Here is a 27,433-nt window from a genome sequence, read left to right as displayed (position 1 = left end):
TTTGCCTGCTCATTGGTTGCTCCATGTTTTTTATAGCATTCAGCACATTTCTGGAATGGATGGTGAAGTAGCTGTCTGGGCTGAATTCACTATCTATTACTTGGATATTTCCTATGTATCAGCAGTTTCCTAATATCGCTGATTAACTTAAATATGAACTGGTATATATGAACACACATGTGTCTTCTTTATGTCAATGTGCATCTTTATAGACATTCTAGACTTTATCTGTTCAGATAATTAGGTCAGTCTTTAGGTTCTTGGGTAATAAAGCCACAAACAGATCTTCCAATCTACTAAAGACCCTTCTCCTCCTCCTTGCCTGGGATTAGTTTCTCTCAAAGGCAATTAGTCTGGATTTTGGATTAGCAGATGATGCCATGGAGAGAGCAGTGTCGACAACAGGAACTAACTCACTGTGAGTTATATGTTTAATGTTTGTCTTCATATTAAACTATCCATTTAATGAGATACAGTATTTGATTGACAGAATCTTTTATGATTACTTGTGTTTATGTATTACCTGTTTGCATGTAATTGTTAACCACTAAATGTAAAAAGTACATTTTAGCCTTAAATATATATCAATGTTTTGTTACTATATACAAATACATACAGTATATATGTGTGTGTGTTGTACTTTCTGCATGCTTCAAAATATAATAGGACTATTCTTTGCCTATTCTGTGACTTTATGTGTGTATATATATATATATATATATATATATATATATATATGTATATATATATATATATATATATGTGTGTGTGTGTGTGTGTTTTGTAATCTCACATCACTATTTAGTCTCCAAGTCTACAACTTCTAATTTTGCCCCTTCTATTCCACATTTAATTTTGTTTCTCTCTTAGCGCTGTAACCCCAAAAATACACAACTCTGTAGTTACTTTAATATCAATCTCAAAGATATACCTACAGGAAAAATCCATCTTTCAGCAGATACAGGGCAATGTTCCATCTCTTATCACACTGCTGGCGCTGGGTAAAGATAAACCAAGAACCCATAAGGTAAGACACAGCGGCTGAACTCAAGTAAACAAGCTTATAAAATATAAACTGTAATCATCAATATTTTTCTATTTTTAGACAATACATATATGAACTATTTTAAAAAAATAACTAAATGTGTAGATTAATATATGGTAAATAGTTTTTTTGTTGTTGTTTTGAATGGAATTTAACCCCCGCAATGTAGTTAGATTAGTTGCTGCCAGAAGAGGCAGAGAACAGAGACAAAGGCAGTGCTTACAAGTATTGCCTTTCTCATCATTAACTGTACATGTGATTGGCTGTAAAAGTGATCACATCCACAGAAATCAGGTAAATTGGCTGTAGAATGACCTCTCGGGTCATCGAGCTTTTAGCAACAAAGGTACCCCCACAATCAGGTGAGAGTGATTTTAACTGTACAAGTTGAAACATGTATTTTTATTTTTATTTAAGTTAACAAACAATCATATAATTTGTTTTCATACACATATATGGTCTGTAATAGGAACAGGATTAACAGCAATGTGCCACAAGCATGTGTTTCCAGAGCTAAATTCTCCCTTAGAAAGCCTCTGCTCTAAATCATACACTATATGACCAAAAGTACATATACACTCCTAATATTGGGTTTAGGTTCAGCCACACCAATTGCTAAGTGGTGTATAATATCAAGGCAGCCATAGCCATCTCAATAGACAATTTTAGGCAGTAGAATGGGTTGTAGTAAAGAGCTCAGTGACTTTAAACATGGCACTGTCATAGGATGCCACCTTTGCCACAAAGCAGTTCAATTAATGTCAGCGTAGGACGTAAAATTCACTTACTACAGAGTTTGCAACTGCCGCAGGAAGCAACATCTGCAAAAGCACTGTCCGCCAAGAGCTTTATGAAACGTGTCTCCATGGTTGAGCAGCTGCACACAAACTAAAGATCACTATGCGCAATGCCAAGCGTCATTTGGAGAAGTGGAAATGTGTTTTCTGTTGCGATGAATCACACTTTACACTGGAAGTCTGATGGGCGAACTTGGATTTGGCAGATGCCAGAGAACACTAGCAACAGGAATGCATAATGCCTACTGTAAAATGTATTTCAGAAGGGACAATGGTCTGAGGCTGTTTGGGGTCTGGGGCTAAGCGACATAGTTCTGGTAAAATATATTGTTAATGTTACAGCATAGAAACACATTTTAGAGAATTATATGCTTCCGACTTTGTGGCACGGGTTTAAGAAAAGGCCCTTTCCTTTTCCAGCGTGACTGTGTCTCTACACACATAGCAAAGTTCATAAAGACATGGTTTGATGTCAAGGAACTTAAGTGGCCTGCCCAGAGCCCTGACCTTAACTCTATTAAACAACATTGGGATGAAATGGAATGAGGATTGAGACCCAAACCTTCTCTTCCAACATCATTGCCGGACCTCACAAATGCTCTTTTGGCTGAATGAGCAAATATTACCACAGACACAAAAAAAACATCCCAGAAGAGGGGAGGCTTTTATTGCTACTGCTCATGGTTTTGGAATGGCATGTCCAACATTGTCTCTTATAGTTGTGATGTTCAAGTGTCCTTATACAGTACTTTTGATCATTAAGTGTACAGACCTTTTCATGTCACTGAACTTGATATATCCTATTTTGAGTTCCATAGAAGACAACAGCTGTCAAGTACCTTGTGGCTTCCTCGGGAGGAAAAGGGGCATCTTTCTTTACACGTTTAAGCATGATTCAGGGGGGTAATAGTTGTTTTTCAAGACATTTGTTTCATGTGTTTGTTTATTTTTCTTTGCAATTCACTTTATGCACTAGATATTGAGCATGGAGCATTGAGCATCACTTATCAACTACAGCATCTTCCCAACTTCCATCTGGATTTTGCATCCTTGCATTATCTCCAGCTGCAAGTGGCCTTACTGGTTTAGCTTCATGACCATAGAAGAATTCCTGTTTGGTTTTAAAAGAAATCATATTCTGACACATTACAATGGAATTCTGCACTTTGGTGGCAATTTGTACATAAATTAAAGCCAAAACCAATTTCAAATAACAGCCGATTAACGCCTGTGCTAGTGATACCATTCCATGTATTGGTGTATTATAGTAGATTAAAAATCTCAATAATATACTTTTTAGTATGTATTTTTGCAATCTGTACATACAAGACCATTTGCTTGTGAATAATAGGGGCTACTGTCAGGGACCTCTGGATGAGAACTAGCTTCCCTGAACATGGGAGATTATTCTCCTGCCTATGTTTCTACTAGAGGGCTCTGTGATCACGTCATTCCTGTCTCCCCATGTCTTCTGTCATCCTTTTTAAGGGCACACCTCTAGCCAATGGGCCTTTTTTATACCCGTCTTCCTCCCAGTTTCCCTTGCTGAAGCATTGATCTTGCCCTGAATTGCTGGTTACAGTTTTCATATTATTTAACTGGTTCTTGACCCTTTACTTGGATCTGACTTTTTGTGTTTTGTCCTGTTCCTTTTGGTACCGCATTGCATCCTTTTGGATATTTACCCCGGCTTGCACCTTGACTCTGCTTTGCTCCTGTTTACTTGGTATTCAGCCTTGGCATGGACTTGGAATATCCCTTGCTTTATCATTCTGTTCAGTGCTGTGATCCATGTATGGCCTTGGCTGGTCTAGCCTGACCCTGATTTCTATGCAGTCTCCAGTTCCCATCTCAAATTCTGCCCTTGTCTGTCTTGCCAGCCCTAGTCTATCTGTTGAACCTTTAAGGCAGAAGGTGCCCAAGCACAGAGCTAAGGCTGTAGCAGTCATCCATGAACAGCCTAAGGTGTCAGCTTGTATCCCTACACAGACACTACCACCAACCCAGTACCCACTTTGTCTATCAAAGACCACTCTTTTGAACAATGGTTGAATTTCACTAATCCACACTGTGGCCCACTTGAGATAAATTCATCATATATGCCATGACTGGCTAGTATAGACTTCAATACAGGAATGACTTTTGCATCTCTGAGCTGAACAATTACAAAATACTGGCTATAGGGATCAACAACTATGAGGAAGCTGTGTTGATTCCATTTAAACAAATCTGATGCAATTCTTTGCCATGCCCTTTCAAGGTGCTCATCTGCTCTTTTTTGATTTGCCCTTTGATTTTATTAACAGGGCTCACAATCGTTCACCACATCTTCAACATGAGAAATAATTCCTGGCAAATGTAGACGATCTCAAGCATGCCTCTTACACAAAGCTATTCCAAAAATTACTAATATCTGTTTTCCCTAGTATATCCTTTTTTGATTTCTAATGCAATTATAATGTTTTTATAAACAACATTTTATTCATTAGAGATGGCTCTCTTTGTACGTTCCAAAATAGCTTCAAATAACTAGAGTGTGCTACTTTTTCTACATAGTCATCCTTGCCTTATGCATGGAGTATCCCTTTCTGTTGCTGGTCTTATTTCACTAAACCTTTGCATCACTTACTGATTTCTTTCCATTTTGACCTGATTGGAGTGTTCTAGAAAGCCACTGGAATGTCTTTCCAGGTACATAAACAACCTGTATATTGTTTCAGCTTTTTTATTGTGGATTGTGATCTGTCTCAATTGTTGCAGATCTACCAAAGATGTATTGATGGAACTTGTCATAGCCTACGACAAGGCTATGACATAGCCTGTGTTGTGTAGGAGTCATTTACCTGGATCTATATGAAACAGGTTTGTCATTTTATACAAGCATCAACGTGAATAGTAACTAAACTTGTGCATTCATATTCAGGCGAACATGAAAAGGAACACGAAGCGTGTGTTTTCGTTGTTCAGCCTGAATACCGAACATACGATTGGTTGCTGCCAGAGGAGGCCCCTGCAGGCAACCAATAGACTCACTCGCACGGCCCTTTAACTCCTGATGGCGGAACTTGGTCTAGGGAGACCATGGTCTCCCCGCTCCAAGAGTTAAAGGTTTGTGCGAGTGGCTCTATTGGTCGTTAGTACAGACCTTTAACTCTTGGAGCGGGGAGACCAGTGGGCAAGTTGCGGCACCAGGATTTTAAAAGTCTGTATGAGCGATTCTATTGGTCGCCAGCAGGGGGCTCGTCTGCCATAAACCAGTGAAGTACAGGTGCATTTCATTGGTTGATGGCAGAAGTGGCCCCTGCAGGCGACCGATAGAGTTGCTCGTATGGAATACGAGGATTTTTTCCCCCACGAAGATGAACATGAAGAGTTGGCCGGCAACCAAGTCTTATAGTAACCTCATTTGCAGGATCAAAATATTGCAGTGCAGAGAGCCCCAAGGGCCATGAGTAAGCGAAGGTGCAGCATGACAGTTCACTCCATGTAGTGGAGACAGGGAGGGGATGAACCTTAAGGGGTGGTCCAACAGGGCTATTGAAAAGGAGAGCATGGCTGTCTGTGCTCCCTTTTTCACAGAAAACTGCAGTGAGGTGACAGCTTTGGGCCATCTTTTAACATTCATGGCAGATGAAGGGCTAGAGAGCCTGATCTCCTAGATTAGGGCCTCAGGCATGGAACATGGAACCCTATGGATTAGGAATCAATTGTGCAATTAACAGCCACTGTGGATAATTAACAACAAACTGTGGATAATCCTCCTGCCACTACCCAGAGCACAGAGGACCAGGCCGCCAGTCTGTTTGAGCCCTGAGGTGGTCACACGGGTGCATGGAGAAGAAGCAAATGGTTCGCAGAAGAGGCCGTCATTACTGGAGGAAGATATGAGACTTGTAGGAAGATGTGGTGCAGAGAAAAGGAGTGATGGTGGCTGCATCAGCTCTGAAGATGAGGTGCACAGTGGATGTCATTTACCCAGAGCTCAGTAGCTGGGAGCCACAGGAGCCGGGGCAGAATGCCCAAGGCTGCCCCACAGGGGGATCGGCAGCTAGGGGAATGCAACAATCCAAAATCACAATAAGTACAGCAAAATTTTCTATAATCAATATATTCTAGTGGATTAGAGCTGCAAAAAACACAAGAACAAACTCCCCAAATGTCATAAAAATAATCACAAACAAAAACATGTCTGCGTACCCAAGAAATTAATAATAAATATACAGTATCTAACAAAAGTGAGTACACCCCTCACACTTTTGTAAATATTTTATTATATCTTTTCATGTGATAACACTGAAGAAATGTCACTCTGCTACAATGTAAAGCAGTGAGTGTACAGCCTGTATAACAGTGTAAATTTGCTGTCCCCTCAAAATAACTCAACACACAGCCATTAATGTCTAACACCTTTGTTTTTATGTCCTGGCTGTTTGTTTCACATCAGCGCTACCACGAAGAAACACTGTATCGGTTCTCTGGTACACTTCCGCTATCCTAACTCCTCCAATGTCGTCAGCATGCACTACGCATTTTGCTTGCCATTTTGTCTGGTGCATGGTTACAACAATCCGCCTACTGTTTGATATAGCAGCCAGTCTGATCTGATTAGTGTGAAGTCGATGTGAAAATCAAACTGGTAATGCCAGTAGTCCACCTTATTTGTGAGCTAGGGGAATGTGCTGGGGAATACTGATGCCATGAGGACACGCCAGAACAGCGCTCATTCATGACAGGATGTAAAGAGGGGTAGGGGTTACAGTCATACACATTTCTTTTGCTTAGTTTGCCAGTTTTCATGAGCTATGGCAAACATGTGAAGCTTCATTAGCTGGGCCTAGTGGGTCACAGACAAGGCCAGCACCAGTTTGAGACAGCTGCAGGTCAGCAGCTTCACAGTGAAAAGTTAGTAGTAAAGGTAAGCCCTGCACAGGTGATGGGGTGGCCGGGAAAAGTAATAAGGAGACCGAAGAAAAGGTAGCAGATGGTGCAGTTGACCAGGCAGCTACAGAGGCAGATAAGGGTAACAATGAAAAAGATACAGTTAAGGTGTCTAACTTGGCATACAGGAGGCAAGAAATTCCCACATGGTGGGCCCGTTCACCTCCCTGCCTATGGACAATCTGAGGGCATCTCAGTGTCTGTCCTTTTGTGCTGCCTTGTGCTACCATTTCCTCCATTTTGTTTCTACACAAAACTTCTACAAACTGTATAAAAATACCCAGCCAAGTTCCTTCAACCATAAGCAATGATACTCATATTGATCTGTATCTATATCCTAGATTAAATAAGGCTAGGGACTAATGAAAGCACTCGGAATTTGGACTAGATGGCCCAACTGGTCCTTATCAGACAACACATTCTATGTTTGCATGATTTACATCTAGGGGGGTTTAGGTTGTTCTTGCTCTTTCACAAATTAATTGTGTGATACATATCACAATGTGACACTGTTATCTATTGCTGTCTTTCTATTTAGCTAACTGAGCATGCAGACATTTATTTAAATATTTCTAAAATGTACCTTTCTTTTGCTGGTAGGCAGGTAACCATTCTGTTCTTAGGGCTGGAGAATACTGGAAAAAGCTCAGTCATTAGAGTCATTCAGAGAGGTAAGGACATTAATATGTGATTACAGATTTATGAGGCACCAAAAGGTAAACATGAGATTAATTACAATATCTATTTTAAAAAGACAATTTCAAAACAAGTTGACTGGGATGGATCTGTATATGTTAAATTTAATAAACAGGCACAAATTACTCTATTAATTTCGATGAAAGATGCATCTAAGATGAGGCCTACATTCAGCAACTAAGTCAACATCACTTAAAATTACATATACAGTCAGTGCAAATTTAATATAATTTGTGTCATGTTTCCATAAAGTATTATTTAAAAATGTAGAATTGGAATAATGGTTGACAGATAATGTAGTGGTGAATAGAAAAGAAGTTGCTTTGTTGGCACACATAATTATAATTGCCCAGTTATCACTTAGTGTAGATAAGATTTCGGAAATCTAAACACATGCTATTTTATGAACCTCTGCTTTGGGCTTAGTTCTCGATCACATGTATTCATACAGCCTTCCTAAATGGTCAACAAACCGAAACTGTGCCAACCTTTGTTGCAACCATTTATTTCAATAGAAACGTAACCTTGTAATCACATACTGGGGTGTTGTCATATGAGGGAATGGGCAAAAAAATAAACAGGAAGCTCCCATGGAATTTTCCATAGGGCATTAAATATAAAAGTGTATCCTGCAATGCGATGTTTAACTAAAGAAATTTTTTTTTTTAAAGGTTTGTTTGTAAAAAGCTATGATGATGTCAGTTAGTTTTTAAAATTCTTATTATGGCACAATTTAGTATTTCTGTTGTTTGCCACAAGCCTGCATGATAATGCTATAAAGAGTTTGTCTAGCAGATCAGCCTAGGATACCATACAGTATCTCACAAAAGTGAGTACACCCCTCACATTTTTGTAAATATTTTATTATATCTTTTCATGTGCTACAATGTAAAGTAATGAGTCTACAGCCTGTATAACAGTGTAAATTTGCTGTCCCCTCAAAATAACTCAACACAAGTGGAAATGTCCAAATGGGGCCCAAAGTGTATTCAGTTCTTCCTTCTTTAAAGCACAGTATTTTTACTCTTTATTCTTCATTAAATCTGTTCTTCTCTCCTAAGTCCCTCCATGCCGAGTTTCCTCTTCCTCTTCAACCAATCCACTCCGAACTGAACTACGCCTGGATCGTTTCAACCTTACTCTTCTTGAGCTTCCGGGCGGACCAAAAACTAGGGCATACTGGAGGCTGCATTACTCTCAGGCCCATGCACTAGTTTTTGTGGTGGATTCAAGTGATACTGTACACATGCGTGAAGTGGAAAGTGTGCTTGCCAGTGTCCTAAGACATCCTCAAGTGGCTGGGAAACCACTTTTAATGTAAGACCCTGAATGAAACCTATAAACTTTTTGCTTTGTAATCAATTTATCCTACACTATTAAAATCTCACACTGTACTCATTGTTCCCCGACTAGCATTAATTCACGTTATTTAATGTCCCCTGGATAAATGTGCACCCTTGACAACCTACTCTGCTAACTTTTAGCACCCCCACTTTAATCCATCTCATTCTGTTCTTTAATGTCTCTCTGCCAATGGTAGTATTAACATATACTGTAATTATTAACACATTTCTTCCTCTGCACACATCTTTTTTGTGTACTTTTTTGGCTACCTCTACTCCTCTCTAATTTGCATTACTGGTATATTTTCTTTGCATATGTCCAAAAACTACACGTTTTCTTTTTGTATTATCTGACAGAATTGAGGTACACAATATGGACAAAAGTATTGGGATACACCTATTAATTGTTGAATTTAGATGTTTCAATCAAACCCATTGCTATAGGGGTATAAAATCAATCACCTAGCCATGCATTCTGCATTTACAAACATGTATGAAAAAATGGGTCATTCTGAAAAGCACAGTGAATTCAAGCATGGTACCGTGATAGGATGCCACCTTTACAATTAGTTTATTGCAAACTAGATTACTCACAGTCAATTATAAGTGGTATTATTGGAAACTGGAAGTGTTTAGGAACAGCAGCAACTCAGCCACGAAGAGGAAGACCACATAAAGTCACAGAGTCACAGAGTGCTGAGGTGGATGGTGTAACCAATGCTCTGCTGATTCCATAGCTAAAAAGTTCCAAACTTCTAATGGCAATAATATCAGCACAAAAATCGTGCAGCGGGAGCTTCATGGAATGGGTTTCCATGGCCGAGAAGCTGTATGTAAGCCTTACATCACAAAGTACAATGCCAAGCGTCAGATTAAGTGGTGTACAGCATGCCGCCGCTAGAGCAGTGGAAACGTGTTCTGACTGCATTGTGCCAATTGAAAAGTTGAGGGATCATGGCTGTTTTTGAGAGATTGGACTAGGCTCCTTACTTCCAGTGAAGGGAAATCTTAATTCTTCTTGTCGAATATCAGTGTCTGACCTCACAAATGCTCTACTGGATCAAAGGGCAAAAATTCCCACAGAAACACTCCAAAATCTTGTGGAAAGCCATTCCAGAAGGATGGAATCTGTTATAGCAGCAAAGAAGGGGGCCAACTACATATTTAATTTCTAAAGGTCCCTGGTGGTAAAATCGTCAGGTATCCCAATACTTTTGTCCTTAAGAAGAGAATGGGGGGATGCAATAGAAACACTTAAATACTTAAAGGGATTTAACATAGGTTACAGGAGGCAAACTTATTTGAAAGGATGAACAATGTTATAGAGGTCATGGACTAAAACTAGAGGGTCAAAGGCTTAGATGTAACGTAAGGAAGTCCAGGGGGGAGTAGATAAATGGAACAGTCTCCCAGCAGAAATGGTGGAGGCTAAAACAGTGAGGGAATTTAAACAGACATTGGATAAACTTACAGCTTTCCTAACTATAGGACCTGACCAAAGACTGAAAGTGGTTTAAACCCCTTAGATCAGGAAAAATGGACAGACTAGATGGGCCGAATGGCCATAACAGGAGCCTGCCTTTGCGGGATGCGGCCAAGGCTGCTCAGGAAGCATTCCCGCAGGAAAAAAAAAAACATTTAAAGGGGAAATGGACAGGGAGCGAAGTTTCTCAAGACCCCATGACCCGGGGTCCCCCCAATAGGGGGAGAGGGCATCAATGCAAGGACCCTTATTTTGCCTACAGGTGAGCTGAGGGCAATATGGCTCCCTTACTGGAGCATTGGGGAGGACGTCACCACAGGGCCACCATTTTAGCGGAAGTTGCAGTCAGGTTATGTCCACAGAAATGCAGATGTGGAAAAAAGATTAAGCGTTGACGATTGAAGATGTGGAAACAAGCAGATTAAGCATTGAATATTGAAGATAGAATAGAGAAGAAAAGGGAAAAGATGCGGAAGATGAAGCAGAAGTGGTCAGCAGAAAAGAAAGGGAAATGTTTAGACAACGTGAGAGAGAGTGAGAGTGCGAGTGAATGTGGACCCACAAAAATTCTGAGCTTTGTGCTTTGTTTTCGTCCGAGTTTTAGGGGTCTGGGCGTGTTTTGGGGGCTTTGTCTGAATTTGCAGAATTTACCAAACTTTGGTAAATATGCAATTTGTACAAATCCAAAGGCACAAGTCTAGAAAATACCCTATTGATAATACTTGCTTATGTTATATTTTATTTTATCAGCCTTTAAATGCCTCACCAAGTCACTCCTTGTCTTTCTGCATCCTTTTTGCAAAATAAAACTGTTCGTCAGTTGCAGTGCACAAGGTGAAACAGAGATTATATAAATTAAATGATATGTAGAGAACCTTGTCCCATCTAGGTGGCAAACATATCATTGTGTTATAACAAAACAGCATCTTGAAATTTGCTATAAATTATGCAAGTGAGTATTTCTTCACACAGTAAACAACATTTTTATATAGCGGTGACACTTGGCTGATTGACCTAAAGCATTTGTGTTTAAACTGGCTGTGAACTATTTTATAGATGATAAAACTATTATTCTTTATTCTGATGATACGACATTCTAATTAATGTGATTCTGTGTTTCAGACTGGCTAACAAACAGGATAAACCATCTTCACTTGTTCCCAGTGAGATCATAGAGTTGCTGTCTCTGGAACCTCTAGTGAATGAGAACAAGACTCTCTGCAGAATTGTATGTCTGCTTATATTTTTGTCTGTTTACATGGGAGGGACAAGTATTCAAATTATTTAAATTTAAAGGAGGCTGTTACATTCTAGACCACCGCTGATCCTAATCCTTACAATATGCAACATATAAGTTATGTTTTCTTTCGATTTTTCACTTAAGTATTAGTATTAAAAAAAAAATCTATTGTGCTGTATATCAAAACTGTCATCGTATGGCTTCATAACGCTCTCACAACATGCAGCCATGCATATTGCATATTCAGATTGAGCAGAAGTATGAGTAAGTATGCAGCTATATAAACCACAGGCCCATCAGGCCAAATGGTCAGTCCAGGCCTGGTTGCAAATAATCTCTAGCATTAGGAATGCATAAGTAGTCTTCTAACACAATGCAGCTATAGCATAGAAATACTATTACAATTTCCTACTTGGCACACAATCCAATTTCCTACATAAAATTAAAAAACATTTCAATAAAATATGTATCGAAGGGAAGGTTTGCAAGAAATCTGAATAGCTAAAAATGGAATAGTAAATAAACATTTAACTTCTTGATGGTTTTTGGTGCTGGCTTCAGTTATATATTTCATGTGTATCAATTCCCCCTTAATATGCATTATCTGATGTTTGATGTACTCTGGATATGTTGGTACTAATCTTGTGCTTAACAGGGGAGACATTTTCAATACATACACATTAAGTTGCTACCAATGTCTCTAAAACATAACCACAGCTTTAGCCTTTATGCTTACTAAAATTAACACTATAAATACAACAAATGTAATAAAACGTTAAATAAAAAGGACTAAAAAGAAGGGAGCACTAAAAAAGAAGGATTATGTAATGGTATGATGAGGCAGGACCCCAGATGGCGGAGGTAGCCAGGCCAAACAGGAACCAGAAAGTCAGAGAACCAACCGGGTCAGACAGGTAATCAGGATAAGCCAAATCAGAATCCAGAGACGAGGTCAACAAGCCGAATCAATACCAGGTGAGCAGGAATCAGGAGCCGAATCAGGAGACAGGAACGAGGTCAACAAGCCAAGTCAAACCGGAGCAGTAGTCACAAGCAATGCACAAGCAAATAGCAAAATACACCAACCAAGGGTGATCCAGAAGAGGAATTCCGGGTTTAAATAGGGAGAGGAGGAGGCGTGTCCTGCATTAAGAGGTCAGCCAAGGTTATAAAAGCATGTTACAAATGTAACGTGCAATATTAACTTTTGACCACACGGTGGCGCTGTGGTACCCGTTTACCGCGTGGTCGGCCATGCGGTGAAGACGCCGACCGGGTAGCGGTGGTACTTGCTGCCCGGGAAGCCGCCTGAGGAAGCGTCGTGGGAGCAGCCATGGAGCGGGGCCGGAGAGGCAGGTACGTCCTTACAGATTATTTCCTAATGATTTATAACACAAATATTGTAATGTGCATCTCAATTAAAATGAGGGAGACATTTTGTGGATAGAGCAATAATATAATGGTGACAAATAAGGCAGAGGAGGGGCATTTACCAGGAATTCACATCTTCCCTAACCTGCAGCAGACAGTTTTTGTTTTTTGTATACATTGTACAGCCAATACACAGTTTTTGCAGCATGCTTACACCTGTTTGGTAGGTCTCGTATTATACATTTGTATTATTTGAGCCTGTGACTAGCTTAGCGCACCGACTTTTTTTCTTTTCCCTGTTTGCACATATTTGAGGTTGTTGGCTCCTCATTAGTCTGGTTGCAGCTTGCTGTCCAGGGGTTAATAGGGAGGAGGTTTAATTGTACCTCCCCCAACACATTAATAAGGTTTTGGTAGCAGTATAAACTGCTTTGTGTGCCCACTATGTAGGAGGTGAGAGTAGGTTCTCACCCTATTGAGAGTGTGCCTTGACGTGGCGGGTGAGCTTAATTATGCTTTGGCCAATTCATATAACCAAAACCTCTCATTTATATTATGTTTATATATTTGTTGCCAACTTTATTATGGTTGATGGGGTGTTTAGGGTTAATTTAGGGGCAGTTATGCTTAATGGGGTGTTTAGGGTTAATTTAGGGGCAGTTATGCTAAACGGGGTGTTTAGGGTTAATTTAGGGGCAGTTATGCTTAACGGGGTGTTAAGGGTTAATTTTAGGGGCAGTCATGGTTGATGGGGTATTAAGGGTTAATTTAATGGTAAGGGTTAATTTAATTAATTTAATAAAGTTAACTTTAAGGTGCAGTTGGAGGTAAAGGGGAATGTAAATGCTGGGGGCAGTGATTATTAATGTATTTATTTATAAAAGTATGGTGATATTCTCTGAATGTTTCGAATCCCAATGAAGGCAGTGTGTCGTTCAAAGATTCGGATCTTACAGTGATCCGGATTACTGTAAGATCCGGATCACTGTAGGATTCGGATCCCTGTAAGATCCGAATCTTTGAACTACTCTCTGCCTTCATTGACATCACTCGAGTAGGCAGGCAGGAGGGTTCATCGACTAATGAAAGGGGCGGGGCCAATCGTTAGTGTGCCTGCACAGAGGGACTGGGAAACAGTAACTCCTGTGAGTCACACTGAGTGATCCGAAGATTCGGATCATGAATCGGATCATTTCAGTGAACGAGTCGAAATGATCCCATTCACTTTAATGATCCGAACTTCCCATCACTACTTCATTGTGGAGGAATTTTGTCCCACTCCTTTTTACAACTTTGCTTCAGTTCATTGAGGTTTGTAGGCATTTGTTTAAGCACAGCTCTGTTAAGGTCTGCCACGGCATTTCAATTAAGTTGAGGTCTGGACTTTGACTGGGTCATTGATTCTTGATTCTTTTCCAGCCATTCTGTTTTGCTGGTGTGCTTAGGATCATTGTTCGGTTGCATGACCCAATTTCAGCCAAGCTCTAGATGTCAGACAAATGGCCTCGCATTTAACTCTAGAATACTTTGGTATACAGAGGAGTTCATGGTTGACTCTGGGGTTGTATTTACCTGATTTTTAGACCTGCTAAGGAACAGATGATTGATATTATGCCCTGATATATAAAACCATAGAATTCAAAGAGGGTGTACTTTGTTTTTAACATGACTGTACCTCATTCATCAAGTGACATGGTTAAATATGAATAATGCGCATCACTGTTTACAAAGTAGATTTTTTAAAAATGAGAAATGCTGGAAGTTGGGGGTAGAAAATAAAAACTGCTTAACAAAAGTCTATGTTTTTTGAAGGTTGAGAATCCAAGGTATTTTACTAGTGGCATTTGAGCACCAAAGTATTTCAGTAGGTTGCTTTAACCATACATAACCAACTTGTATTTAGCAATACCCCCTGAGCACTGCAATTCACCACATGGATTGGTATAGCATTTTTCCGGTTGCTGCTGGGTCAAAATTAGAACATACTCATTACATGTTTCCAACTTGGAATTTTGACGGATCATTTTGCTATGCCCATATCTCATTTTAAGGCACGTTAGATGCTGCCTATGTCAATTTAACCACACAAAACTATATATTTTTTTAAAAAAAGCATTTGATTCGGGGCATATTAGTGTGTCCAAAGCAGCTGATTCCATATCAACACCTTAATAAAAAGACAGCATTTCCCACATCCACAAAACTGCAGTTTCAAATGTTTTTTTTTTCTGAGCGCCTATGTTATTTGTATTCAGCAACACCTCCCGAGTACAGCAATATGCCAAATGCATGGGTAAGTCATGTTTTTCAGAAATGGACCATGTCTCATTTGAGGCCTATATTTTAATGGATCCCCATAAGACTATATATTCCTTAAAAGCACTCCTTGAAGGCATCCTATTTACCTTTGTAGGTGGTTTACTGCAACCTGGTTCAAACTGGGCTGCCTGGAATAAGAAATAAAACACAGAAATAAATCTCCTGATGTGGCAGTGGTACACTGTCACAAGAGACCTCCAAATTATGAGAGTGCAAAGGCGTTTTAACTTTTTGTTTTAACGGTTGAACCAGGAAGGCACAAAGCAGTAAAATAATTATGGAAAATAAAAAAACTTAAAAACCAAAATAATGCCCATGAAGTAAATAATGCCCAAAAGCACATCACCCAAGGACCTCAAGGACACCCCACTCACCCACCTAAGGATATTGAATTTTTTAAATATCACATCATAGTTCCTTCCCTGGGTTTTTGGGCATATGTTTTTAGTGTCTGGGAACCAACTATTGGTTAGGAGTAAACTGATCATCTTCAGTCTGATCTTGACTGGCTCTGCAGCAGTTTGAATTGCTGCAGAGACTTAACTGACTGCAACTGACCTGAAAGAACTGGCTCTTTCAAGGGTGGTGCTCCACAGGAGAACATTAACTGTGATTTGGTCCTAAAAAGCATGTAAGGACTAAAGACACAAGCATTAACCTCTAAAATGCCTCTGTTGCATCTATGACGCGATTATGGCATCGAGCGATCATGCAACAGGAGAGAGCTGGGGCTGGTCCCTATGAGAACCTAAGGTTTTGTCCATGAACCTGCCTATGGTATGGTTAAGCCTGCATGATAACTCCGCTAGGAGCGATCAATGCCTGGGGGACTCTTGTCTTTTTGTTGCTGGTCTGCCCAGACTCCTGGACAAACAGCAGTACAGTGCATCCACGATTGCGATGAGTGTAGCGACGTGGGAACATTTTTACCCATGATTTACCAGGTAAGTCACTGATCCTATAGGGACACCTTCTAATGATGTATCTGGTACCTTATTAGTCATGAAGGGGTTACGTTTTTCATAATTGTATTATAGCATGGATTTGTAAACTCTAGATATTCATCTCTCTTTCTCACTGTTATTTTGGATTTTTCTAGCTGATGTGTATTATCCACACTTTTTGAGACATAATCAGGATATCTAATTGGATTTTTCTAGATATATATTCATTATCACCCCTTTGTTGGTGTTATTCATTTAACAAAGCTTTAAGGCGCTCTTGAAAGACCAAATGGGAAACATGAAAACTATTTTTCTGTCCTTCCCTCATGTGGTATAGGAAGGGTTTATTTGCCGGAGGAAATTTTAAGGCAAGACAGGAGGCTTCCTTTTTTGCATATCTTCCTTTACTCCCACCAGTAGCAGCAAAGAAAGAGTTAACAATATAAGTGGAAACAACCAATAGAAAAACAATACATAGGTGGTAAATAAACCCCTAAACCATCCTCCTCTTCCTCTTTCTTTGCTGCTCACCGTAGCTGCAGGTCAGTCCTCTTCATTTTTCATGGTTTCTTATTAAAATATTTTATCCTACTGTACATTGTTTGGCATTAATTCTATTATATACATATATATATTTTCTGGTACTGTTTGTATAGGGTTTTCTCCCCGGACCCTATCGGTCCATTGGGGGGGGTTTCCCTCGTCTCTCCCCGTTCCCCGGGTCTCCCTTTTACCCCCCCTCCCTTCGCCCTTTCCCTGGTCCCTGGTACCCTTCCTTGCTCCAATTTTCGGTTTTCATCCTTTCGGCTACCTTCCGTCCTACAGTACCTTCTTTATTTACTGTGCATACTCCGTTTTTCTGGGAGGGCTGGACGACCGCGGGACCGGGCCGCCAGCCGTTCATCATCCCAAGGCTCCCGGAATTTCCCTCAGACCCAGTCCTCGTACAGACCACCATACCAACAGAGGACCTTCAACCCACGTGGAGGAAGTAGAGGCAGAGGCGCTCAAGGATTCCCCAGAGGACGTTTCAGTTTTGGTAAGTCCAATTGCTTCCTATCCTTTTTTCCCTCTACGGGTTGGGGGTCGTAAATCTTGTTTTTTTCCACAACTGGGTGTGGATTTCGTCAGACCTGTGGATCCTACAAACGGTACAGGGTTTCCAGATAGACCTCATCTCTCCCCCACTTTCAGCTTCGCAGACCTCGCCCCTCAAACAGGTCTTCGACCGACCAGGCTTTGATAGAAACAGAGCTTCGTGCCTTACGCAACAAAGGGGCCATTCAACGGGCTTCAGGCCCCATTGGTTTCCTCAGTTCTATTTTCCTAGTACGCAAGCGCACCGGAGACTTCCGCCCCATGATCAATCTCCGGGCTCTCAACGCCTTCGTAGTTTATCGCCATTTCAAGATGGAGGGCATCCATCTCCTTCGGGACCTTATGTCGGAAGGCGATTGGTTCACCAGGTTGGACTTCACGGACGCATACCTCTCCGTCCCGATACACCCAGATCACAGGCGTTATCTTCAATTTCGCTGGGGCAGGCAGGTTTGGCAGTTCAGGGCTCTTCCCTTCGGCCTCAGTTCAGCCCCTTGGTGCTTTACAAAGCTCCTGAAGCCGGTCATGGTTTTTTTCTGATCCAGGGGTGTCAGGTGTATAGTCTACCTGGACGACATCTTGCGGTTTTCAGGCTGCCGAGAGACCCTGATCACCCAGACGGATTTTGTAGTTCAAACCCTTCACCATCTCAGTTTCATCGTCAATACTCTCAAATCCGAACTCGTCCCGAGCCAACGCATCCTCTTCTTGGGCTTCGAAATAGACTCTCAGACGGCCATGCTTCGACTCCCGAGGTCCAAAATAGTCTCCATTTGGAAAGAAATTCGGGCTCTTCTTCGCCAGGATTCTTGCTCCCTCCGTCTCCTAGCTCGGGTGGTAGGTCTCCTCTCGTCCTCCATTCAGGCGATCTTCCCCGCTCCTCTCCACTATCAGGCTCTTCAGCGCCTCAAGGCTCACCACTTGAGGAAGACTCCTTCTTATGACCAGGTGGTCCAGCTAACCCTAGAGGTACGTCAGGAGCTTCTTGGTGGCTACGCCACATGGAGGCTTGGAACGGACGAGCGATCTTCGGCTCTCAGCCGGATTTCATCCTCGAATCCAACGCCAGTTTACTAGGTTGGGGCGCAGCCTCTGGCTCAGAGGCGACCGGAGGTCGCTGGTCTCCGGAGGAACGCTCGCTCCATATCAACTGTCTGGAGTTGATTGCGGGTTCGTTCGCGATCAGGAGCCTGGCCAAAGACCGTTCGGATTGTTGTCTCCTTCTGCACATGGACATCATTTCAGCAGTGCGATATATCAACCGTTTGGGGGGCACTCGATCCAAACGCCTCACGGAAGTAACGAAGGACATCTTCGATTTCTGCCTTGCACGAAATATCACTCTGCAGGCGGAATACCTCCCGGGCGTCGAGAATCTCCTAGCGGACTGGTTCTCCAGGCACTGGCGGGACGCGAGCGACTGGAGGCTCCACAGTCAGGTCTTCCTGGATCTCCAACATCGGAGAGGCCCTTTTCAACTGGACTTGTTTACGTCCAGGACGCTTACGCGTTTCTTCCTTTCGCCCTCATTCCGAGGGTTCTCCATCACCTGTGCCGCAGCGGGGGCTCTCTGGTTCTGGTGACCCTCCTCTGGCATGCGCAGCCGTGGTTTCCAGCCCTGTTACAGTTATCTGTCCGGGACCCTCTGGCTCTCCCGTCCTTTCCTACTCTGCTGTCGGGCCCGGAGGGCCAAGTCCACCCTCTCATTCAGGAAGGACGTCTCCTCCTGGTAGCGTGGGCGATTTCGGGGGACTCCAATCAGGCTCGGGCCTATCGGACGCAGATCAATCCCTGCTGCGCGAATCTTGGGCTCCAGCTTGGCGAGTCTGGGCTGCTTGGTGTTTGGGACGGCAAGTGGATCCCCATTCAGCCCCTCTAGACTACGTACTCAATTTTTTGGCAGATTTGTTTTCCTCGGGAAAATCTTACCGCACGATTAATGTTTTCCGGTCTGCCATTTCATGCAGTCATGTTGGTGTCTCGGGTGAACCAATCGGTAGGGCTCCCTTGGTCTGCCGCCTTCTCTGCGCCATTCGTTTATCCCGTCCTCCGGCACCTCGCTATAGTTCTCTGTGGGATGTTGCTATGGTGCTGGATTTCCTGCGGTCCTGGCCAGACAACGATTCCCTTTCTCTCCGTCAATTATCGGCGAAACTTACCCTTCTTTTGTGTCTTTTATCCTTCCGCAAGGTGTCAGACGTTAAGGCTCTTGATGCTCACGCCATCTCTTTTTCCCCGGAGGGTCTGGTCTGGACTAAGACTTTCTCTTCATCTATATCCTACCCTTATTTCCTCGAGGACCCGAAGATCTTCTCATCTCTTACGTTAAGCCTTTCAAGGCCGTCTCTTCCCCTACGTTATCCCGTTGGGTTCGGTGGCTTCTCTCTCTTGCTGGTGTGGATTCTGGTTTTAGGGCCCATTCGGTTCGAGGGGCAGCAACATCGTGCGCCCTTCGGGCCGGGGCAGCTTTGGAGGACATTCTGAAGGCGGCGGATTGGTCCCGGGCCTCCACTTTCCGGGCGTTTTATTTTTGCCCTGTATCTTCCGCGGCAGTGGCATTGATTTCAGGCGTTAAAAATGCAAAATAGGAAGCCTCCTGTCTTGCCTTAAAATTGGAAATTTTTCTAGCCTTGGTGCATGAATAATTATAATTTTAATAAAGACAGGAGGCGAGTATTTTCCCTCCCGTCCCTCCCGAATCTTTGGGTAAGTTGATTGGGTTTGCTTCTGATATGTTTGCTTAATGCTTGTCTACTCGCTTTTCACTCTGATACGGGTGTACCCGTTTACTGTGTTTCGATGTCATTTACCGTGTTTGGAAGGATCTGGTCCTGTTTTGTTTTTCTCTTTGTTTCAGCGTGATGTTAACTCCGCGTATTAGCGACTCGGCTACCTGTTTGGGCTCTGTTAGCTGAATACGGTGCGGCGTTACCTGCTCACGGAGGATTCTGGAGGCGTTCTTGTTGGTTCTATGCTGCCAGTCGGTTTGGAGGACGTTTCTTCAGTCCGGTTCACAGCGACGAAAGAGGAAGAGGAGGATGGTTTAGGGGTTTATATACCACCTATGTATTGTTTTTCTATTGGTTGTTTCCACTTATATTGTTAACTCTTTCTTTGCTGCTACTGGTGGAAGTAAAGGAAGATATGCAAAATACTTGCCTCCTGTCTTTATTAAAATTGTAATTATTCATGCACCAAGGCTAGAATAATTTCCAATTATACCCCAAAGGAAGCGTCTTTCAGTCCAGTTTCCCATGTCTTTGTCACCTAAAGTAACAGTAAAGTGTTAGAAATTTGATCAGTACTTCCTTTCATTGTAGGGGTAACAATTTAATGGTGTCTATATAGTAAACCATAAGCGAATGTGAAAGTTAAAAGCAGCAAGCTTGTACAATTTGGACAAATCTTCAGCTTTCAAATTGACTAAAGATAACTCAGTTGCAATAACTCTTGACATGCATACACTCTACCCCCCTCTATTCCTATTCCCTTTCTTTATTCTCTCCATCTTTTTTCTCCTGTCTTCCTCTCCCTCTGTTTCCTTCTTCTATAAACCCTCCCCACTCTCTCTTGCTTTCTCATCTGTTCTGTTTTCTCTTTCACCACTATTCTGTACACCCACACATAACAAAAATTAGAAGCCAACAACACAAATTAGCAATCCCCCACTAAACCCTGTGCTGGGTGGAGAATAAAGTAAAGAGCAGAACAGAATAAAACAATTCAGCAGCTCATTAAGGCAATTGCTGGTCATGCTGGGCTTACCTTAAGCTTCATCCAGTGTGATTGGCAATTCCCATGGTGACGGTGGTATCTATTTAATGGGGAAGAGGTAATGAGTTGCACACTGTACCAATCAAAGCAATCTCCACACATTTTAATTTGTGGTAAAATAACATATACATCCTACTGAAGTAAAGCTAGCTAGTGAAATATTTCTCCTTATTTCATTTAGTTATCGTTCTAAGTTTATTGTTAGGTATCTTAATCATTGTTCAGTATCATTTGTTTACATGTAAGTTCTTCTCACAAAGTGTGTGGCAAAGTCAGAGGCAGTAGGGTTAGTGGAAGGGTAGTTATGATAGGGCGAATCAGGGAATTGAAGGCATTGAAGAGAAGTTTAGGGTTATGAGACAGGGGGAGATAAGGCAGGTGAATAAACTAAATAATTTGTCATCCACTATTTTCTTTTTTTCTTCTTCATACATTACCAGTCATACTTCAATGTTCAGGTTTCTTATGTGAGCAACATTATAAATTGTCTTTTATCCAACAGAATTGCACATGGGTATACAGTAGAAGACCCATTATGTGCAAAACCCACAAATTATATGATATTACTGTACCCTCTTTCCTTATCCTCTTAGTTCTGCCATATCATTTAACATATAGCTCTGTTTATTTGTCTGTGTCATTTTGTATGGCTTTTATCCCTAAGGAACCTTGCTCTGCGGCAGCTGATTTCTGCTCTGAACATGATTGGGCAATACTGAAGGGCCTCAGATGGGTCCTCAGATCTGTCGCCCTCAGCTACCCCATATTGAGTTTACGTGTGCAACAAGATTGTGCAGAACAGCAAGATAGCCTGCACCTCAGAGTATCAGGGAGGACACAAGATAATAGGTGAGACGCCGCTACAATAATTTTATATTACTAATCATAAACCTCACAGAGTCAGGTACAAGGGTTGTCAGAGGAATAATTGCTGATTTCAATAGTGCTTTTTTGCAGGGTTCTTTCATACTGGGATGTGCCTCATGACAACATTAAAGACCTTGTGGAGTATAAAGAATTCCCAGGTGGAAAAAAGAGACCTTTGAAACCAATTCAAAACATATTAACACAGGTATAGTGCCTATTAAAGTTAAATGTATATTCCTCGACACAAAGCCTCCTTAGAGATTTCTAAATCGTTGCATACCTACTTTTACTGTCCATATCATGTTTGATGGCATCGGCAATTGAAAGGCCATCTTTTTTGTTGTTTTTTTTCAGTGATGGCTGACGCAGAGGAGAGAGGGGCGTCAAGCGGTCGCTCATGAATATATTTTCAGCAAACGCTCGGTGCCCCTCACTCTCCTCCGCGAGGCCTCTGTCTTGGTTGCAGTGCCGGTGTTTCATACTGTGCGCTGGAATGTGAAGTCATATACCGGCGCTCAGCAGTGAAGCAGCGTGCACCGCAGCAGCGGTCCCACCGTAGGATTTCTGCAAGGTAAGTGAACTACAAAGGGGGGAGAGGGTAGATAGTGAGAATATTGAAATAAATAAATAAAGAGGGAGAATGAGTGAGAGAGAATGAATTAATGTGTGTATGAGTTGTGCGAATGAGTGAGAATTAATTTGTGAGAATGCATTAATGAATGTGTAAATTCATTTGGTGAATGAAAGTGTGAATTAGTGACTGTAAAAGTGTTTGTGTGTATCATAGATGTAAAATTGATTTGTGGAAAGGCAACGATGGCACCAGCAGGATGTTTAAGCCTTGGGGACCAAAATGGCACAGGCAGGGTTTTTATGGGATAAAGATGGCACAGGTATCATGTTTAGGGGACAAAGGTGGCACAGGGCAGGCTCTTTGGGGAAAAATTGACTCATGCTGGGCTGTTTGGGGACAAAGATGGCATGTCCTATGTGTGTAATTTGGGTGCTGGTCAGGTTCTATGTTGGTAATGCGGATGCCAAGGCTGGCCTTTGGGTTAAGCACCCTGTGATCTATGCCTGTAATTTGGTTTTTTTTAATCTATACCTTCAATGATGAGTTTACATGTGATTCCCAGTTGATCTATATCTGCAATGCTGGGTTTGTGTGTTCTGTGCTATATCTGCTCTGCTATGTCACCATACATTATTTCTGTATGCCTGCAAATACAGGGTTTGTATGTGTTATTCAGTTGATCTATACAGGCACGTGCTTTTTCCATGTGTTTATTTGATCTATACCTGAACTACAGGGAGTAAGGAAAAGGGTGGTGTGGCTTAGTGAATGAGGGGACAAAGGGACTCGGGATGATTATGGGGGAGAAGACCGACTCTCACAGTCTTCCCCTAATCTGCACTCAAGTGATTGCATGCTAGGGAACGTGAGTGGGGCCCAAGGAAATACTTGCCTAGGGTCCATTTTTTCAATATATAAAAAAATGTTTTTGTTACAAAGATTAGCTGTTTCTTCCTATATTTAATGTATTAAACATACATTTTTTTTACCAGTGTTTCAAGTTATATATTATTGTACGTGTTTGCAAAAAAAAGAGATGGGGAGAAAGTGGGGTAGGGGATAGTGAGGAAAGAGGTATCTGATGGGAAGAAATGCTATCCGCCCAGATTTTTAGGGGTTCCTACGCCTATGCCTGGAAGAAAGACATAACAAATATGATAGAAACATTTAAATACTTAAAGGGAATCAACATGATAAATAAAGAGAGTTTAATTAAAATAGGAAATACTACCACAAAAAGAACATACCACCACACATTTGCAGTACTTGCCAAGTCTTTCATATAAACAAACATAGAAGATAGGTTAACCCACCTTTGATATTTAAATAACTGCCTTTACCTACCCATGTACTCAAATATTTACACAAATCTTTTACTATGTATTACCCCTTACCTCTAAACAACTGTAACCATCTTCATTGTTTAGTGCCAGATATTTTATCCTGATGGTATAATTATAATATAATCATGTTTATCCTATCCTGTCTATCCAGACAGGCAACAATCTGCGTACACTGAAAAAGAAAAAGAGGGTAAGAGCGAAAGAGCCCACTATGCCTCAGATAGCAAAGAATAATGAAGATGAGATGGATGAAGAGGATAAGTGGGCAGTCGGACAAAAATTATCTCCTTCTGGTGCAGCCCAAAACACCCATCTAATGGGACACAGAACAGTAATTCAGCCAGAGACACAGCACAGTAACCGGCCCACTGGTAAGAACAGCATGCAAATACAGATGAGATAACTGAAGCAATGCCTGCCAAGAGTGAACCTGCATAGGAAAACTAAATTATTGAGAGGGAGGATGGAATGAAGACAGTGATGCATTTACCTTCAACACTAGGATCAACCTAGGGCAGCGCTCCTCCTCGTCGGAGTCTGCAGTACTTTAAAAGGTGCACCTTGCCTTTATACACAGAGTGCCTGGATATGACCTCATATCCTGCACTATGTGTCTTAAAGCCACACAGTCTTCTAATGCAGATTATAGGGGCTATGCTGAGTCCTCACAGCCTCTATAGTGTAAATGCGCCAGTTGAGGAGATCAAAAATCTCACCTGTAATGGGATATTTAAGCAGCGGGATATGTGATATGCCTCCATGGTTTGGCAACAGGGGGGTGGCCTAGGCCAGCATACGTCACTGAGTGGAGGGGCAATTATGCACAGGAAGATAAAGCCACACAGTTTGGTGACAGAGTTACACAACGAAAATCACCAGTCTCAAGAACCACAAAATACAAATAAACATTGTCAGGAGCCACAGGTGACAGAGCAGATAGAGACATAGTCTCAAAACCTTAAGGTCCTTGGAACCTCTATGGGAATAGGTATGAATGCACACCTCAACACTACAGTGGTGTGACAGTAACAGTGGAGATCATGTTCGTCATCATCTGGTTGTTACTACCTACCTCTATTGGCTCAGTGGTGTATTTACCTTGGGTGCTGCCCTAGACCTTAGGCAGGGCCCCCTTTGTGATCACCTCACTGCTGAATGTCAGCATATGATGCTTTATCCCTGTGCTTTGTGTCTTAGGCAAGCAATGCCATTTACATCCTGTAAATGGGCAAGTTGGGGAGATCTTATTTCTTCCTTGTAACTGGCAAATTAAGCAGCTGTGCACCAGAGCTTTTGACCTAGGCTAGAATACACAGCTGAATTGAATCACAATATTTTTAATTTTGTATTTTTATATTATTTGTTATATCACTTACTTAACTGCATGGTATCATTGGTTAGAAATATGTGAAATATTTTAATAGCAAAAACAAGTCAATTGGTGGCAATCTTGACAGTGACACAAAACAAGCTGTCCAAATGACAACATTCATGATAAGTTGAAAAAAAGTAATGGTTTTGTATTCAGGATCAAGGAAGAGAAAGAAAAAGAGAAAAGCCATTTTGAAGAACCAAATAAAGTCACAGGAGATTGGAACCAGTTCCGGAGACATGAGTAATACATTTGGTGAGAAGATCCAACAACTAAAGGGATACGAGCAGGGACTAAGTAGGCAAAATACATTATAGTGAGAAATTATATCTGTACGATAGAAAAGGAAGCAGAAACAGATTTACTAATTGAGTGGTGAATATGTGAAGCCTAGTAGCCATATCTCATATTTTAATTCACTTGTAAACTAAAAAGGTATTGTGTACAGCTACATTACTATACTCCATGTTTATTAGCACATACATGCACAAACTAAATATGTTTCTCCAGTTGAATGGTATCAATCAAAGAACCTCTTCACACAAAAAGGTGAAAAGAATCAAGCAGAAATGTATGGTTTTGATGTGACTAGGTTAAACTTCTTTTGTCTCCTAGATTTGTACAGAAGAGCTATGCAAGCCCTAAAACAGAAACAAGAGCAACAAAGAGAGAAGACAATTTGCAGTAACCAAGTCAATGCTGACAACTGATATTCAATATTTATGATATCACAATTACGCTCTTAGAGGACATCTTCCAAACCAGAGGCTGTGTGAATGTTAAAAATGATGTGGTATATACAAAATGTAGCAGTCTTTTCTTTGCAGAACACCAAAAGAGGGCATAGCCAATGCTTCCACTAACAAAATATGCTCCTCCTTGGCCACTATCCTTTCGACTGAGAATTGGGCTATGTTATATACCTGGCACATAGCACCTTTTAAAGCATGCAAGTCCTCCTGCAAAAATCAGAGATTACTCTTGTTAGCGGCACATTGAACAGTTGGACGATTGCCCATAGAGAGCTCTTAGGCCTAGTCAGAATCTTGTCATTATTGTCAACTGCATAACCAACAAAATGAACCCATGAAGCTTTAGGTAAGTGTTAATAATACCTGGTCCTAGTTGGCCAAGGCCTGATCGTGGGGAATAACAGTCCCATGCCATCTTACCAATGCAGGTCCAGGGGTTAATTGGTAGGAGGTTTAATTGCACCTCCCCCAACACATTAATAAGGTTTTGGTAGCAGTATTAACTGCTTTGTGTCCCCACTATGTAGGAGTTGAGAGTAGGCTCTCACCCTATTGAGAGTGTGCCTTGCCTTGTGGCAGGTGAGCTTAATTATTTTTTTTTAATTTATGGAAAAAAAATCCCATTTTCCATTTTTGGGCGAACATTTTTTTTGTGGTGGACAGTGTTTAACTTTATTCTACAGAGAAATATATAATGTAATATTGTAATAAGTAAATATATATATTTAAACTGAAATATTGTGAAAACATACCACATTATTTAGCATTTGCTGGCCAAACACACAGGGTTGTACAAACTAATGCTAGAAGATAATTGCGATTTTCTTGTTTTCTTTTAATAATTCTTTTTTAGGTTAATTTGATGTTTACTTTAAAAAGTGCATTTTCCAAATGTTCACCTAGTGATTTATTGTGATGTTTAGTTATTTTGGTATTCAGTGTATATTTTAATAAATGGCAAGTTTTATAATCAACACATTAATCCTCCCCCATTGTGAATTTTATTTACTACTATGATATATTAACCTCAACTGTGCGCTTCAAGTTTAGGGAATGTGAATATGTGGCCTATATTTGTTTATGCTTTTTTATACCTACCCTATGGCACTGGCTGCAAATAAAATTGTCACCTTTAAAAAAAAATAAAGTTGGCACAGATCAGCCTCAATCGTTTGCATTAATATATGTTCTAATATATACTAATATTCATTTCTTCTTGCTCTCCTCTGAGTGGGGAGAGTCCGACTTCTGAGAGACATGTAAGCTACGCACGCCACCCTGCCATCCTTGTAATGTAAAAGAAAACGTGATTCTTCAGACCAGACCATTTTTTCCCATTGCTCCATGGTTCAGTTTCTATGCTCACATGCCCATTCTAGGCGCCATTAGCAGTGGACAGGGATCAGCATGAGCACCCTGACGTCATATGCTGGCGCTCAGCATTGAAGCTGCACGCACCGTGGCAGAGCAGCGAGAC

General features: G+C 41.3%; 1 protein-coding gene across 1 annotated transcript; it reads left to right on the top strand.

The window, feature by feature from the left end:
- Positions 1-26,938, top strand: ARL13A (ADP ribosylation factor like GTPase 13A). Its single transcript, XM_053474196.1, has 10 exons — positions 1-418; positions 926-1,027; positions 7,381-7,451; positions 8,538-8,793; positions 11,425-11,530; positions 21,713-21,897; positions 22,006-22,120; positions 23,984-24,203; positions 25,361-25,459; positions 25,820-26,938. The coding sequence occupies exons 1-10, from the start codon at positions 381-383 to the stop codon at positions 25,912-25,914; spliced, it is 1,287 nt and encodes a 428-aa protein (XP_053330171.1). The 5' UTR covers positions 1-380; the 3' UTR covers positions 25,915-26,938.
- The last annotated feature ends 495 nt before the right edge of the window (positions 26,939-27,433 follow it).

The sequence above is a fragment of the Spea bombifrons genome, chromosome 8, assembly GCF_027358695.1.
Source record: "Spea bombifrons isolate aSpeBom1 chromosome 8, aSpeBom1.2.pri, whole genome shotgun sequence".
NCBI lineage: Eukaryota > Metazoa > Chordata > Amphibia > Anura > Pelobatidae > Spea > Spea bombifrons.
This window is presented reverse-complemented; position numbering and strand designations above follow the sequence as displayed.